The 18,230-nt window shown below is 42.2% G+C and overlaps 1 protein-coding gene across 2 annotated transcripts in view; it reads left to right on the forward strand.

The window, feature by feature from the left end:
* Positions 1-12,520: 12,520 nt before the first annotated feature.
* Utp20 (UTP20 small subunit processome component) overlaps positions 12,521-18,230 on the forward strand; it is a 91,753-nt gene continuing 86,043 nt past the window's right edge. For both annotated transcript variants that reach the window (XM_090328495.1, XM_090328496.1), the window contains exons 1-5: positions 12,521-12,719; positions 13,654-13,734; positions 15,034-15,100; positions 15,213-15,345; positions 16,592-16,780. In XM_090328495.1, the coding sequence (XP_090184621.1) occupies positions 12,675-12,719; positions 13,654-13,734; positions 15,034-15,100; positions 15,213-15,345; positions 16,592-16,780 (515 nt within the window). In that variant the 5' untranslated portion in view covers positions 12,521-12,674. The remainder of the gene's footprint in view (positions 12,720-13,653; positions 13,735-15,033; positions 15,101-15,212; positions 15,346-16,591; positions 16,781-18,230) is intronic.

An 18,230-nucleotide genomic window follows, 5' to 3' on the forward strand; every position in this document is an offset into this window, starting at 1 on the left:
GGCCCCTTCTCGCTCTGGCCCCGCTCGCTCCGGCCTCGCTGGCTCTGGCTCGGCTCGCTCCCGCACGCTCCGGTCCTGCTCGCTCCGGTCCTGCTCGCTCCGGCCCTGCTCGCTCCAGCCACCACTCGGTTGGGCTCTGTTCACTTCAGCTCAGCTCGCTTCTTTCGCTCTCTGTCTTGTCTCTGCCACTTTTCCGGTTTGGTTGTGTCTCGTCTCTGCCACTTCCGGCTTGGTTGTGTATGTGGGATACCGAGGAATCGAACCCGGGTCTTTGTGCATGCTAGTCAAGCACTTTAACCGCTAGGCCAAACTCCCGGGCCCAGAAACGGAGACTTTTAAATAATCAGACATTGACATATAACAAGAAAATTGGACTCAATCAGATACACTTAACACAAAAAACATGAGCTCAAATGAATGTTTTCACCAAACAGCTATTTTTAGATTTAGACATGTCTTGCTGGTGGGACTCTCAGGTATGCCTTGTTATCGACAAGAAACTCAGAAGGGGAGGGGGGGTCAAGGCGTCCCTTGACCACCCAGGCCTCTGTTTTAGGCCCACAGTGCACCTTTTCAAACAAACAAACAAAAATAAAATAAAATAAAATAAAATAAAACGCAGACATACAAGGGGGTCGGCCGACTTCTACTTACCTCTGGAGGCCTTTGCTTTTCACCTGGGCATCTTTTACAAAAAAGGTCATTAAGAAGAGGGATGGTAAAGACAAAATAATGTCACATATTAAATTGTGTAGAGTCAATGAATATGTTAAAAGGTCCCTACATAATAGTAAAAGGAGGAGAAACACAGCTCATATAAATGTGTTGAACAAGTGGATCAGTAGCAGTCCCAATTGACATGCACAAATAACTCAGGTCCTTCCCACATCGCAGGATGCACCACTGGAGGGTTGGGGGTGTAGGCCCAGTGAGTCGATGCTTGGATGGCCACTGTCACTCTCCACAGTCCGAATGCAGCGTTCAGGCAGCCAGCGGGCATCATTTTCTCCTTGTGAAAAAACACATACGTGCCCTCGACCCCAGCTTAGAACAGGATCGGGTCCGTGCCAAGTACCAGTTAGGGGATCCTTCCACTTTACTAGGGCAAAAGCACGCTGCTCTCTTTTTTCCCAGAATCACTAAGCAGCAGATAAATTATTTGAATCCAAATTTAAAAAATTTAAAACAAATAAAGCATGATTAAGTATATTCACAGGGGTAGCGGGATACGACTCTCCTTTCTGTATTTTAGCAATTTGATGTTTTAATAATCCATTAGCTCTCTCCACGATGCCTTGACCTTGAGCATTGTAAGGAACGCCTGTAATATGAGTGATATTATAGGAATGGCAGAAGGATTGAAATGCTCGGCCTGCATAGCCAGGGCCATTATCTGTTTTTATTTGCGAGGGAATCCCCATCACAGCAAAGCATCGAATGCAGTGAGAAATACAATGTTTAGTGGCTTCCCCAGCAAGTGAGGTGGCCAGGATAAAATTAGAATAAGTATCTACAGTAACATGAACATATTTTAATCGGCCAAATGATGGAACATGTGTGACATCCATCTGCCAAATGTGATTAGAAAGCAGTCCTCGTGGATTTATACCTAAATGGGGGGCTGGTGAAAAAGAGACACAGTTGGAGCAAGTCTTAACTATTTGTCGTGCTTCTTCTCTAGATAATTTAAACTGTCGGCGCAAGGCTCGACTGTTTTGATGGTGGATGGCATGTGACTGCTTAGCAAGTTCAACCTGAGTTAAGTAAACTCTGGTGGGTCAGTAACTGCATTGCCCTCACTTAAAGGGCCAGGAAGATTAGTGTGAGCTCAAACAAAGCCAAAAAAACAGGGGTGGTTGCGAGAACAAAACAAAGTTTGTACTTGGCGAAATTGGGTCTGAATATTGGAGTTAGTAGTTCCAATAAAGGGAACAGTTTCTATGACTTGAAGAGCACGAATTACATATTGACTGTCTGAGTATAAGTTAAAGGGCTCGTCTTGTAACAGGATGAGGGCTTGTAAAACAGCCTCTAATTCCACCTCTTGGGCGGAGGAAAAACCCGTAACCCAAGATTGAGTTTTCCCATTAATGGTCAAAGCAGCCGTTCCATTAGAGGATCCATCTGTAAATACTAAAGCGGCAGAAGATAAAGGCGAGGCCCGTACTATGGAAGGAAATAGGAACGTATGACACGCAGCAAATTGGAGAAGTTTGTTAGACGGGTAGTGATGCAAAATTTTTCCCGTATAATTGGCCCAAGCAATGGCCCAAGGATTGCAATGGGCGAATAGCCAATCTTGTTGTTGTAAATTATATGGGACACAGATAAAATGAGGTTCCTGACCTAAATATTTACGGGAATCCACTCGGCACATATGTATCAGATTAGCTACCAATTCGTAGTAGGGGGTCAGCACTTTGCCGGGTGTTGATGGTAGATAAAGCCATAAAAGTGGGCCATCCTGCCACAATACAGCAGTTGGGGAGTGAGAAGTAGCTAAAATGTAAACTCCCCATGGTTTAGAATAGTCACAATAGGTCACTTGTTGCTGGGAAATTGCCTTTTCTACGATTTGGATGGCCCTCCTGGCGTCGGGATTTAATTTGCGCAAGGATGTAGGGTTGCTATCTCCTTTTAAGAGATCAAAGAGCGGTTTTAACTCCCCTGTGGACAGCTTTAGATAAGGCCGAAGCCAATTTATATCTCCTAAGAATTGCTGAAAATCATGAAGAGTTCTTAAGTGTGAAGTTTTTAATTGTATTTTTTGGCTTTTAAAATAGTGTGGGCCTAATATATAGCCTAGATACGTAAAAGGGGGGGTGTTCCTGAACCTTTTCAGCTGCTATTATAAGGCCAAAGAGGCTCAGATCTTGCTTTAGTTGTCCAAAGGCTTGTCGTACGACAATAGGGTCAGAACAAGCTAACAAGATGTCGTCCATATAATGAACAATATAAACAGAAGAAAATTTTTCACGAGTGGAAGAAATGGCTCTAGCTACAAAACTTTGACATAAAGTTGGGCTGTTTGCCATGCCCTGTGGAAGCACAAGCCAGTGATATCGCTTCATGGGTTCTTTAAAATTAACAGAGGGGACGCTGAAGGCAAAGCGCTTACAGTCTTGAGGCATCAGGGGTATAGTATAGAAACAATCCTTCAAATCTATAATAATCTTATAAGTATCCTTTGGGATTGCCATGGGTGAAGGCAAGCCAGGCTGTAGGGCCCCCATCAGTTCCATTGTCGCGTTAACCTTTCTCAAATCCTGTAACAGCCTCCATTTACCTGACTTTTTCTTTATAACAAAAATTGGAGAATTCCATGGAGAGTTAGAAGGGGCCACATGTCCCAAGTCCAGCTGTTCCTGTACCAGCTGCTGTACTGCAATGATCTTTTCTAGTGAAAGAGGCCACTGTTCGACCCATACCGGTTCTTCAGAGAGCCAATTTATGGGATCAGCATGAGGGGCAGGACAGGCCTGGGCATGGTCCCTCAGCAATTTTGCTCAAGGCTAGCATTCTACCATTTTGAGCCGCAGCTCCACTTCCAATGTTTGAGTGATTAATTGGAGGTAAAAGTCTGATAGGGACTTTTCTTCCAGGGCTGGCCTTGAACTACAATCCTCAGATCTCAACCTCCTGAGTAGCTAGGATTATAGACATGAGCCACCAGTGTCTGGCTAATAATTAAAAAAAAAAGAAAAAAGAGCCCCAGGTTCAAATCCGTTGACCATTTAGCTGTGTCCTGAGCCTCAGATTCCTCTCATTTAAAATGAAGATAATACTACCCACCTCACAAACATGCAGAGGAGAGAGCTCAACAATGGCGATGGCAAACACTTATAGAAAGACTAAACAAGAATCATGTAAACACTTCCTAATCACACATACTTTGTGTGAGACAATGTGCTCAGTGTCTTGGCATTACCTTAAGTCAGTGATTCCCAAACTGGAGCGGCAACAACATCATCTAGAAAGTTGAGAGAGCCATATTGTTACAGTATTTCACCTTGTTATCCAAACACTTATAGAAAGACTAAACAAGAATCATGTAAACACTTCCTAATCACACATACTTTGTGTGAGACAATGTGCTCAGTGTCTTGGCATTACCTTAAGTCAGTGATTCCCAAACTGGAGCGGCAACAACATCATCTAGAAAGTTGAGAGAGCCATATTGTTACAGTATTTCACCTTGTTATCTGATACATTGTATATATGCGTTTTGGGTTATTTGAAATAGGATAGGGAAGGGAGGAAAACAAGATGAAAGGCAGGACTGGGGGGAAGGAAATGGGGACCAAGACATGAGAAAGAGTATCAATGTATGTGAAGTAATGCACTTTTCTATCTGGTGAATATAATGTAACCCTTCTAGTAATTATAATAAAATATATGAAAAAAGAAAGTTGAGAGAGATACCTGGGCTGGATATCTCCAATCTCTGCTTCAACAACAAAGTTCCCATGTGATGGCAGTGCAGCTGGTTGAGTCTGCTCTGTGTATGGGCCACTCAGTCTTTATAAGTACCTCCCGAGGGGTATAAGTGGCTCTTAGACAAAGGGAGGCCCATACCACAGTGGCAAAGAAAGTGTAAAAGTCTGGGAGGCCTGGCAGCAGAGGCTAAGCCTCCAGTGTCCTGTGATGTCCACTTCTTCAAAGAAGTAATTATGCAGTCACATTCAAAACCAAGACAGAAACAAGAGAAAGGCGGAAAACCAGGGATCTCACAGGTGAGATTCTTCATTCCTCCTAAAGTTTAGTTTATGATAGAAACAAACAGAAGTTATGAATAGGGGTCAGTAAAAATATGATGGTGATGTTTAAACTGTTCTAAGAGTAAGTTTGCTTGCATTGTTTTCTGCAATTTATTTTTTCAATTAAAAAAATTGAGCCAGGAAAGGTAGCACATGCCTGTAATCTCAGGTACTAGGGGAGTGATGATAGGAAGATGGAGAGTTTCAGGCCAACCTAGATGAAGTTAGGGTGACCCTATTTTAAGAACAAAATACAAACAAAAGGACTATAGACTTGTTAGCAAATGATGAGGCCCTGAATTGAATTCAAAGTACTGATGAGGGGTTAGAGACGGGGAGGAGAATTTAAAGTTCATGATGAAAATGTAAGTTTAAAACTTCTAAGTTAGGAAGGCAAGCTATGTGTATCTGTGTACACATGCATATTTGTGTGTATGAATGTGTGTGTTTCAGGGGACAGAAAAATATTTTAACATTTTTTAAATGGCATAAACTTACACAAAAAGTGTAACATAAATAGCAACAGCAGTGGCAATTTTTCTACCTGTAAGTGCCATGTTTGAAACCAATGAGACCTGGTACATGCCCATAATTCCAACACTAAGGCAGGAAGACCATGAGTTCAAAGCCAGCTTGGGCTACACTTGCAAGTCACTGTTTCAGAAATTAACAAAACAAACAAGCAAACAAAAAAAACAAAGACAGGTATAGCTTCCCACCTACAGAATAGTCTAACACAAGGCTACATGCTGACCTGCCTAAAGCCCTATTGCTCCCACTTTACATGTAGACTCTTGCCACCTCTGAGTTTCTCTCTGATCCTCAGCTCGAAATTACAGTGTGGTAAGCAATAAGGAAGTGAAGATTAAAATGCAAAACTTCCAGGAAGTTCCTAAGAAAGTTTAGGAAGGAAAAAATGAGGGAATTATTATATAACTATCCTAGGTTGGAATAGATAGGGTATACAGAGTCATAATGAAATAAAGACATATAATAGGGACATTATAGAGTATTCCAGGCTTTGGCACAAAGGGTACACCTGGGATTGAGGATATGTTAATAAGGAAATAGTTGTGTTTTTCATTGCTGCTTTAGATATTCGGTATAAGTCAGAAACTTATTCTTAGGAGGGATCTTAAAAATGATGAGGTACAATGCTATGGACATGGTAATGGAAATATAAACATAGACATAAATATAGACATAAAAACCTATGACTCTATAGACATAATGTTTTATTTCATAAATTAATATGTTTCTATGACATACAAACCCTTAGCCTAATTTTGATCAAGTTCTAAATACTAAGTCCCAGTGATTGTAAATAGAGATTCCCTTCTTGAACACTTGTTTGTAAAACTTGTCATTTAAAATATGATGTAAAAATCAACATTAATAAATTCTTTAATAAAAAAATGATGAGGTACAGGTGCTAGATCTGGGCTCTGTCCCCTAGCTTTCTTCAGTCAAGGCTGGTATTCTACCACTTGAGCAACTTTCAGCTTTTGCTGGTTAATTACAGATAGGAGTGTCTCATATCTGGTTTGAACCATGATCCTCAGATTTCAGCTTTTTTCTCCCCAGTCCTGGGACTTGAACCCGGGACCTGATTACTGTCCTTGGGCTTCCTCAAGGCTAGAGCTCTACCATTTGAGCCACAGCACCAGTTCTGGCTTTTTTCTATGTATGTGGTACTGAGAAATCGAACCTGGGTCTTCATGCATGCTGGGCAAGCACTCTACCACCAGGCCAAACTCCTGGCCACAAATTTATTTTTAAAAAAGATGGCTAACATATAACGAATGATTGTTGTCCTTAATGTACTATGTTGTCTCTCATCTCCTTTGCTGTCCCTTGGTTATCTCATATTGTTATAGTATCTCACTTTGTTATCTGATATATTGAATTTATTTGTATTTGGTTATTTGAAATTTGATAGGGAAGGGGGGAAAACCAAGACGGGTGGAGGGTGTGGGGGGGGAGGGAAATGGGTACCAAGACATGTGAAAGGGTATCAATGTATGTGAATTAATGCACCTTCTATCTGGCAAATATCATGTAACCCTTTTACTAATTACAATAAAAAAATGCAAAAAAAAGTAAAAATAAAAAAGATGGCTAAGTGCCTGTGGCTTATGCCTGTAATCCCAGCTACCCAGGATGCTGAGATCTGAGCATCACTGTTCAAAGCCAGCCCGGGCACAAAAGTCCATGAGAGACTTTATCTCCAGTTAACCACAAGAAAACCAGAAGTGGCACTGTGACTCTAGTGGTAGAGCACTAGCACTGAGCTGAAGAGTTTAAGGACATTGCCCAGGCCCCAAGTTCAAGCCCCATGACCAACAAAAGAAAAAAGAAAAAAAAATGAGAGGGGGAGTCAAACTATTAAGTATAGCTACTTTAAGATATAAAAACATAACCTTGGATATATACTTTAAAGATTTTAATGTGGTAAAGTATTTTAATATAATCCATCCTTATCAAAGATTTAAATTCTATTTTTTCCTCTTTGGAGGTTGAATTGTAACATGGGTTGACATTTGCACTGAGCAGAAGACCTTAATGCACCACAAAAGGTTGATTATGAGAATGGTAAGATTACTTTTGAAATGAGGTTTTCCTCTGTTAATGGACATGGTGTTGTACTATCAACTTAGATTGAGAACTTAGATTCCAAAAATTCTTGATTGTTTTGCTTTAAAAAAATGACTATTAAATAAGCACTGAGATTTGCTTTGAAAATGATAAACAGAAATGTTTGAAAATGCCACACAAAAACTATATAATACTTTAGAAAGTGCTTGTAATTCTTCAGAACTGTGAAAATTGGGAATAAAAGTCATACTGAGTACAAGTATATATGACAATTTGTATTTGAAAAGCCAATCTGAGTTAATGGAAAAGAAGATGAATTTTTGTTTTCACAAATTGTAAACAACAAACTGTTAAAGTATGTGTCCTAATAATTTATACCTTCATAAATAGATTTGATAATTCAAATTATTTAAACTCATTTGGGCTAGAAAATTTTGTGGTTGGCTATTACTCTTAAACTCTACTAATGTATCATTTAGTATATTCTTATTGTAAAAGAAAATAAAGGTGTAGAAAACCATACAAGGTATACGTATAAATGTAAATCTTAAATGTCTTATTCAAAGTATTTAAAAGTTTTTGTCGTTCTCATATTCTTTGGTGTCTTAGTGTAATTCCATTTTTAAGAGCATATGTTTTGCAAGCAATGAAACATACTTTGTGGTGAAAGTGTAGGTCAAGTTTAATGAACATTTGGGAATGATTACATGATAAACTGTTAAGTGGATGTTAGAAAATTAAGTTTCTACATTAAAACAGATGAATTTTAGACCATAAAAAATGATGAGGTAAACATGAGAGGGGGTGTCAATGTGTGAGAAGTGATGTACCCACTGTCTGCCTAATGTAACTGTGACCCCTCTATACATTACAATAAAAAATGATGAGGTATAACTCATAGCTAGTTCAGGGGTTTATCAGGGTTCAATCAAGTATTACACACTGGATAAATCAATACACATTAAACAACTGTTAAGTTCAAGAGCAATACAGGCAATGAAATGTTGAAAAGGCACATGATGTCTCATTCTTTTATTTTTTTAATTTGCAGTCCTAGGACTTGAACTCAAGGCCTTGGCACTGTCCCTGAGCTTCTTTTGCTCAAAGCTAGAACTCTATCACTTGAGCCACAGTGCCACTTTCAGCTTCTTCTTTTTATGTAGTATGTTGGATCAAACCCAGGGCTTCATGCATGCTAATAAGCACTCTACCACTAAGCCACATTCCCAGCCTCTGTCTCACTCTAATCACACTTTTCATATAGCCAGATAGTACAGGATAGATGACCATTTATTTTTCCATTAAACAAATATTCCTCTTATGATCTATAGACCAACACAATATCTGAAAGTGAAATATGGGTACTGGATCTAAGTAATGCCATCTGTCCTCATTGCCATCTTGGCATCTTAACAGATGATGGGGAATTTTCACCCAGTTTTGAGAACTCCAGAGGTGACAGAGACTTTTTTTGATCTGAAACTATGTTATGGGTTGTTCAGCGCTGTAGATGTGATAGTCTTTGAATTGCAGGTGTGTCATGAGTTATTAAGCTCCAGGAAAGTTTTACTTCAGAGAATACTTGTCCTTGGTTGTCCTTGATCGTTCCCTCTCGATAGCAACTTTCTTCAGCAGAACATGCTTTGCTAGTCACCATGCCATGTGACATCAGCCTTGACGTGGTTTTTTTTTTTTTTTTTTTTTTTGCCTTTATAAGCTTTGTATGAACTGCATTTGGGGCTGCAGGTTCTTTGGGACTCGAGACTACTTGTCATCACTGACTTTCTAATAAAGACTCCTGATTTGACCTCTTAAAGTGTGGTTTGTCTGTTATCTTTCTGATCTAGTTCCTGTCTAACAAAAAGACTGATTATATTATCACCTCCATTTTATAGAGGAGGAATTGAGTTTCAGAAAGGCCAAGTAAGGCCAGGAGTGCAGCCTAGTGGTAGCATGCTGGCCTAGCATTCATGAAGCCCTGGGTTCAATTCCTTGGTACCACATACACAGAAAAAGCTGGTAGTAGTGCTGTGTCTCACAGTAGTAGTGGTAGTGCTAGCCTTGAGCAAAAAGTGTCCAAGGGCAGTACCCAGGCCCTGAGTTCAAGTCCCATGAATGGTGGGAAAAAAAAGGCCAAGTAATTCCTGCAGGTTAGGTGCCTGGTATTGCTCTAAACTCGTTATCCATCAGCTTATTTACTCTGCACAAATACCAGTGAGGTAGCTATTTTCATCATCTCCATCTATGTACAAGAAGGATTTACTGGGCTGGGAATAGGGCTTAGTGGTAGAGTTCTTGCCCAGCATGCATGAGTTCGATTCCTCAATACCACATAAACAGAAAAGGCTGCATTGCACTGTGGCTGAAGTGATAGAGTGTTAACCTTGAGCAAAAGAAGCTCCAGGACAGTGCCTATGCCCTGAGTTCAAGCTCCATGACTAGCACAAACAAAAATAAGAAAGGATAACTTACCCAACATTATACGGCTAATCAAAATGGCAGAGCCAGGTCTCCATCCCAGAACATCTGATTCCAGCAGCGTGGCTCTTATAAGCTATATGTCTATCGATGTTATCCAGTCAACTAGGGTTAAGTAGCAATGCAGTAATGCAAAGATAAATGTTCAGGGCCGGCAGTTTGGCCTAGTGGTAGAGTGCTTGCCTAGCACACACGAAGGCCCAGGTTCAATTCCTCGGTACCACATACATAGAAAAGCCAGAAGTGGTGCTGAGGCTCAAGTGGTAGAGCACTAGCTTGATGAAAGCCCAAGGACAGTGCTCCGGCCCTGAGTTCATGCCCCATGACCCACACAAAAACAAAAACAAAACAAACAAAACCTAAATTGAGTCAGGATCTTCACTACATGGGAGGCTAAGGTCTAAAGATCATGGTTCAAAGCCAGCCAAAGCAGAAAAGTCAGTGAAACTGTTATCTCCAATAAACTACTTAGAGAATGGTACAAGTAGCCAGGCAGGGTGGCTCACACCTGTAATCCTAGCTACTTAGGAGGCTGAGATCTGAGGATCTCCATTCAAAGCCAGCCTGGGCACTGCAGACCTAACTACCATGAGACTTTTATCTTCAATTAACCACTAGAAAACCGGAAGTGGTGCTGTGGCCCAAGGGACAGGGTGGTAGTCTTGAGCTGAAGAGCTCAGGGACATCACCTAGGCCCAGAGTTCAAGCCCTATGATGGACAAAAAATAAAAAGAAAGCCAGAATGGTGCTGTGGCTCAAGTAATGGAGTGCTAGCCTTGAGCACAAAGAGGCTTAGAGGCAAAAAAAAAAAAAAAAAATGGCCCGGTGACTGCGCCCAGGCCTTGAGTTCAAGCCCCAGGATTGGCAGAACAAAGGAAAACAGACAAAAAAAAAAAAAACTAAATAGAAAAGGGGCAATTTTGACAACACACTAGGACCACTGCTTAACAGTGGGATTGTCTATTATTGGTTATATTCAAGCTTCCCACTTTCTATAACTACTTAAAATTTATGTGTATCAGCTTAACAGGCATTTTCCGGAGATCAGTTTCTTTAGACTAATCTACATGATCTGTGACCCATAAAAGGCTATATGGACCTATCTAAAGCAAAATAATGACGCTTATTATTTGCCTTCTAGAAACTAGCCAAATATTGCTTACATCCGTGTTTTATATTTTATTTATTTTCCAGTCCTTGGGCTTGAAGTCAGGGCCTGGGCACTGTCCTTGAACTTTCTCAAGGCTAGAGCTCTACCACTTGAGCCACATTAACACTTGTGGCTTTTTATGTGTATATGGTATTGAGGAATTGAATCCAGGACTTTATGAATGCTAGGCAAATAATCTATCACTAGGTCATGCTCCTGGCCAGCTTTATATTTTAAAATAATTCAAATCCATCTATAGTGGCTTATGCTTGGGATTCCAGCACTTGGAAGGCTGTCAGAAGGATCTCAAATTTGAAGCCAGCCTGGGTTGCAAGGCAAGACCTTGTCTTCAAAACAAGTAGATGAGCCGGGTAGGTGGCGCACGCCTGTAATCCTAGTTACTTTGGAGGCTGAGTTCTGAGGATTATGGTTCAAAGCCAGCCTGAGCACAAAAGTCCCTGAGACTCTTATCTTCAATTAACCACCCAAAAACTGGAAGTGGCACTGTGGCTCAAGTAGGTGAGCTCTAGCCCTGAGCTGAAGAGCTCAAGGACAGCGCCCAGGCCCACAGTTCTAGCCCCACAGTTCAGGCCCCACGATCACAGTTCAAGCCCCATACATAAATGTCAATTAAGAGTCATGATTGAAAATTTCGAGTCTAACGGAAGATTATTAACGACTTCATATTCATTTTCCTGTTATGTCAAAAGGGCTTAAAAATGTTTTACTTTTCACACTTAGCGTTCGCAGTGAGTTTTCCGGTGAAAGTAGGGATGGAAATAAGTCTTGCTACAGTGCAGGGTACATAATGTTAGCTGATACAATGGCAAACCTGTCTTCCTTCCTTTTTGTTGGTTGTGGGGCTTGATTGAACACAGGGCCTGGGCACTGTCCTTGAGCTTTTGTTAGAGACTACAGTGCTCTATCACTTGAGCCACTGCGCCACTTCCAGCTTTGGGGGGTTAATCGGCGACGAGAGTTTCTCAGGGACTTCCTGCCTGGGCTGGCTTCGAACTGCGATCCTCAGACCTCAGCCTACAGAGCAGCTAGGATTACAGACTCGGGCCACCCGCGCCCGAAGCATGATTTTTTTTATAATAAAAACTTTATTTTGCTAATCTTTTTTTTAAGGAAAGAAAAGAACAACACTGGGGGGAGGCGGGTGGAGAACAAGAAAAACAAAAAAGAACAGCAGTCCACAGGCACCTCCAGCCAGCGCGGCCCCGCCTCCAGCCAGCGAGGCCCCGCCTCCAGCCCGCGCGGCCCCCGCCTCCAGCCAGAGCGGCCTCGCCTCCAGTCAGCGAGGCCCCGCCTCCAGCCAGCGTGGCCCCGCCTCCAGCCAGCGTGGCCCCGCCTCCAGCCAGCGAGGCCCCGCCTCCAGCCAGCGCGGCCCCGCCTCCAGCCAGCGCGGACCCTCCTCCAGCCAGCGCTGCCCCTCCAGCCAGCACGGCCTCGCCTCCAGACGGCTTCCGGGATCCACGCGCATGCTCCGTCCCCTTTCCTGTCCTCGTGACACCGTGGACCCCGCCCCGTTCCAAACATGGTGGCGCCCAGGAATTCCCTCCGCACGTGAGAGAGTGGACCACCGAGACTCCGAGACTGCGTCGTGGGGAACCACTTTCTCCTCCCCACCTCCGGCTGCATCCCTTCCAACCTACCCGAGCGGCTCGCGGGCCGCTGCCCCTCTGGCAGCCATGAAGCCCAAGCCTGTTTCCCACAAGACGGAGAACACCTACCGTGTGAGTACCCCGGCCTGCGCCCGGGGCTGGAGGTCCCCGCTGCCTCCGCGGCGAGCGTCCGCTGACAGCGGGGCTGCCGAGGGCGCCGCGGGGCCGCGCGGGGGGAAGCTGGGGGGAGTTTGGAGAACAGATTTCGCCCCTGGTTTGTCATCGTGGGTCACTTGGGGAAATCGCATGGAGTCCATAAGGAAAAACTCGTTACCCCAGGAGAGAGATGGCCTGGGTCCGAATCTCCCCTGCCCTGAGCCGGGAGGTGTGGCCCAGCGATGGAGCACCTTCCTAGCATACGTGAGGCTCTGAGTTCAAGCCCCAGTGGCGGGGAAAATGAGTAAATTAAGAAACAACTGGGAGTTCCCACAGGGAGGGTTAGGGGGAAATGACAGGAGAGGAGAGTTGACTTCAGCTAGTTTCTTCAAACTTCCTGACAGTTTCTTCCCAGAACTTCAATGCAACGACTTAGCTGTGCTTTGTCGGGGATAGGAAATCTTAGGGATACCGCGAGTCTGGTCGTCAGTGTTCATTTAAATTCACGGGTTTAGGCGTGGAACTCAACTCGAAATGACAACTCCAAGAACTTTAAGCGTGTAAGAAGGATATTCGCTGTCTTCGCAAACAGCACATTTTTTTAAGGCCTTGTGCCTGTCAGCCTGTTTTACGCTCTGTGTTTTTCCTCATTGGTACTTGCTCTTCGTTTTAAAATTCATTTAAAAAAATATAAAACAAAATAAATAAAAATTAATTTATCCATATCTGAAACTTCAAGCCAAGCATGCTGTTATTAGTAGAGTTAGTGCTTATATAAGGTTTATCGAAGCTCTACACTTAATACTTCCACAGTAAAATTTCCCACCCGTGATTATTGTGCAACTCTTAGATACTCGGTATGTAATAAGAGTTCAGTGATGATTTCTCTTCAATGTGCTTTCTCTCCCAGTTTCTTACATTTGCTGAACGACTTGGGAATGTGAATATCGATATTATTCACCGTATTGATAGAACTGCAAGCTATGATGAGGTGAGAAAATATTTATTAACTTTTGCTCTGTTACTAGTAGTAAATTGATTTTCAAACTATACTTTTCTAGAAGCCACATATGGCTTTGAAATGCTTGATAAGGGCTGGGGGAGTGGCTCCAGAGGTAGCCTATCACAGGGCTCAAGGCTTGGAGTTTAAGCTTTGCCAAAAGAAAGAAGTGGTAATAATGAAAAGTGCTCATGGCTATGTGCAATGGTTGGTAATGTTTTGGACTAGTGTAAGTATGGAGCGTTTTTAGCCTTGAAGAACGTTCTGGATGATGCTGTATTAATGTTGACTTGATACTGAGCTAGCTTTAATGACTGGAGCCTCTCCGGCTCATTCATACTGCAAGCACTGCTGCTGTCCTAACCACATTCTAACTCAGCTTTTAATGTTTTTTTGTAAAGAGGGAAGGCTGGGCTCTGGGTGGCTCATGCCTGTAATCCTAGCCCTTCAGGAGTCTGAGATCTGAGAATCACAGTTCAAACACAGCCCAACATAAAAGTCCATGGGACTCTTATCTCCAGTTAACCACCAGAAAATCAGAAGTGTCATGTGGCTCAAGCGGTAGAGTGCTAGTCTTAAGCTGAAGAGCTCAGGGACAATGCCTAGGCTCAGAGTTCAAGCTCTATGACTGATCCAGAATTGTGGAGGAGGGCCTATACTATGATTTTCTAATTGTAACCTTTCCAATTCTGTGATCTTTATTCAGTATAAAAGGAGGGAGGGGCTGGGAGTTTGGCCTAGTGGTAGAGTGATTGCCTAGCATGCAAGACGACTTGGGTTCGATTCCTTACCGCATACACAGAAAAAGCAAAAAGTGGCGCTGTGCTCAAGTGGTAGAGCTCTAGCTTTAAGAAAGCCAAGGAACATTGCTCAAGCCCTGAGTTCAAGCCCCAGGACTGGAAAGAGGGGAAGGGAGGGAGGAGGGGAGGCAGGGAGGGTGGGTGGAGGGAGGGAGAAAGAGGTATTATATAAGGGGATGACAGAATGTGATCACAGTTGGAATTTATGCCAAAACTTGCAAAAATCATGGATAAAAACAACTGCATTTTCCTTAGTGTCACTATTATGTAAGCTCTAAAAAGTTATTTGCTGCAACCAAAATCAATGAAACATTGTTTCTCTAATATATGTGATTGTACCTCTACGTATATAGGTAATACATTCAAGAAAACTAAAAGAAGTGTTTAATATCTTAAGCATTGTCTTAAGGTGTTAGTATATCATTACTGCTATTGAATTTGATCATAGTTGTCTTAGAGTTTGATTACTGATCTGCTTTAATCTCGGCAGGAGGTTGAAACCTACTTCTTTGAGGGTCTGCTGAAGTGGAGAGAATTGAACCTAACAGAACACTTCGGTATTTTTTAATTTGTTTGTATTTTATTCTCCCATAATTAGTACTTTATATATTCTAAATAATTAATGATGTAAGAGAAAAGCAAAATGTACTTTTTTTCTTTTTCATCTAGGAAAATTTTACAAAGAAGTTATTGACAAATGTCAGTCATTCAATCAGTTGGTTTATCATCAAAATGAGATAGTTCAGAGTTTGAAGGTGCACCTGCAAATTAGGAACAGTTTTGCCTACCAGCCTCTTTTGGAGTAAGTAGATCTTGAACAAAAACTTTATGGCCTAGTAGCCTAGAGTGCTTGTCTAACATTCATGAAGCCCTGGGTTTGATTTTTTTGGTGCCACGTACACAGAAAAGGCCAGAAGTGGTGCTGTGGCTCAAGTGGTAGGGCACTATCCTTGAGAAAGCCCAAGGATAGTGCCCAGGCCCTAAGGTCAAGCCCCAGGACTAGCAAAAAAAAGAAAAGAAAGAAAAGAGAAAAGAAAAATTGTTTTGATTATATGATTCTGAAGGAATGCTCCTCTGTCTTACCTCTTAAGATTGGAATCATTTGTATATCTTTTTTTGGGGAGGAGGGGTCATGGAGCTTGAACTCTGGGCCTGGGCGCTGTCCCTGAGCTCTTTAGCTCAAGGTTACTGCCCTACCCTTGTGCCTGGGTGCTATCCTGGAGTACTTCAGCTCAAAGCTACCACCTTGAGACACAGCGCCACTTCCGTTTTTCTAGAGATTGATTTGGAGATGAGAGTCTCATGGTTTTGTAGTGTCTGGGCTGGCTTTGAACCTTGATCCTCAGATCTCAGCCTCCTGAGCAGCTAGGGTTATAGCCAACTTGCCCGGCAACCCCATTTTATATATATAGCCTGGGTTAGCCTGGGCTTGAGTCACCATGCTCAGGTAACTTTGTATGTCTTAAAGCTTGATTTAGAGCCATATTTCTGTGGTTCACATCTGTAATCCTGACTACTCAAAAGGCTGAGATGTGAAGATTCTGTCCAGATAGAAAAGTTCACGAGACTCTGATCTCTACTAAACTATTAAGACAGGTGACTCACACCTGTAATCCTAGCTAATCAGGAGGTTGAGATCTGAGGTTCAGAGTTCTAAGCCAGCCTGAGCACTAATGTCCATGAGACTCTTATCTCCAGTTAACTACCAGAAAATTTGAAGTGGCACTGTGGCACAAGTAGTAGAGTGCTACTACTAGCCTTAAGTTGGAAAGCTCAGGGACAGTGGTCAGGCCCAGAGTTTAAGCCCCACAACTAACAAAAAAAAGAATACCGGAAGTAGAGCTGTGAGTCAAGTGGTAGAATGCTACATATGAACAAAAGATGCTTGGAACAGTGGTGCCCAGGCTGAGATCATGCCCCAGGATTGGCATAAAATGAAACTTGATTTTGGTTTAATTCAGTGATCATAAGCCATTTACTATCATTAGATACATTTATAGTTTTCTTCTTACTTTTAATCTACCTATTACTTCCTTTTAAAAATTTAGTTTGGTTGTACAGTTGGCACGAGATCTGCAGATGGATTTCTATCCACACTTTCAGGATTTTTTCCTGACTATCACCTCCATCCTGGAGACTCAGGACACAGAGCTGTTAGAATGGGCCTTCACCTCATTGTCCTATCTTTACAAGTACCTGTGGAGACTGATGGTAAAGGACATGAACAATATATACAGGTGACTATTTTTTCTCACCAATGTTTCTTAATTTTTCTTTCCTCTTTTCTCTGACCTCTGTCTGACTCCAGAGTACCTTTCTAGTGTATTATTTATCTGTTTCCTTATGAGAGTTGATTCAGTGTACCAGTGTACATTGAATACATTTTAAGTTTGTATTGAGCTAACCTCTTATCTACAGTTATTGAAATGTTATGCACCATCAAAGCCTGACTTGAATTTCATAACTCAAATATTTCCCAGGCACCTTAGCCAGAAGAAAAGCCTTATATTCTGAATCTCTCTCTCTCTCTCTCTTTTTTTTTTAGTTCTGTGGTTTGAACTCATTTCATCAGGGTTGCTAGGCAGACATAATACTGTTAATCCACACCTCTAGCCCTCTCTTTGGCATTTTTTTAAACCAGTTATATTATACCATATAGCTTTTATTGTGCTTTATTTGTAATGTAATTCTGTCCTTAGAAACCTGATAAACTCTCTAAGCACATGTCTTAAAACACCTGTGTTTTCTCAACTGCTAATACACTTTAAGAAATAATTTTACTGTTATTATAAGGGGATGTTCAGAGGGTGTGCAGTTATTATACACTTTTTTTTAAGTTAAACAGCTGTACGAAGAACTTTCAATTCTTTTTTTTTGCCAGTCCTGGGCTTGAGTTCAGGGCTTGAGCTCAGGGCCTGAGCACTGTCCTTGGACTTTCTCAAGGCTAGAGCTCTACCACTTGAGCCTCAGCACCATTTCTGGCTTTTTTCTATGTATGTGGTACCGAGGAATTGAACCCGGGTCTTCGTGCATGTTAGGCAAGCACTCTACCACTAGGCCAAACTCCCGGCCCCGAACTTTAAATTCTTAAAGTCAGGTTCTGAGTACAGTACAACTTGATCATTGTCTCCCCTTCCATCCTTCTCCCCTAATGCACTTATTAAGCAAAAGAGACACATAAAGTTTTTTATACATGAGGAAAAGAAAAGTGGTGAACTGAAATTGCAGTTCAAGGCCAGCTTGGGTTTATGAAAGCCATGAGACTTATCTCCTCCAATTAACCACCAGAAAACCAGAAGTGGTGCTGGGTCTCAAAGTGATAGAGCTGTAAGTCTTGAACAGAAGAGCTCAGCTCTATGACCCCTCCCCCCAAAAAAAAGGACGGGGGGACAAATGAATTCCTAGAAACTTTTTTGTTTAAAAAAAAAAGAAAAGATCATGGCGTGGGGGGTTGGCTCATACATGTAATCCTAGCTACTCAGGAAGCTGAGATCTGAGGATCACGGTTCAAAGCCAGTCTGGGCACTAAAGACCATGAAACTCTTTATCTCCAATTAACTACTAGAAAACTGGAAGTAGTGCTGTAGCTCAAGGGGTAGGGCAGTAGCCTTGAGCTGAAGAGCTCAGGGACAGCGCCCAGGCCCAGAGTTCAAGTCCCATGACTTGATTATTATTATTTTTTTTAAT

The sequence above is a fragment of the Megascapheus bottae genome, chromosome 2 (genome assembly GCF_031878675.1).
Source record: "Megascapheus bottae isolate mThoBot1 chromosome 2, mThoBot2.hap1, whole genome shotgun sequence".
NCBI classification, from domain to species: domain Eukaryota; kingdom Metazoa; phylum Chordata; class Mammalia; order Rodentia; family Geomyidae; genus Megascapheus; species Megascapheus bottae.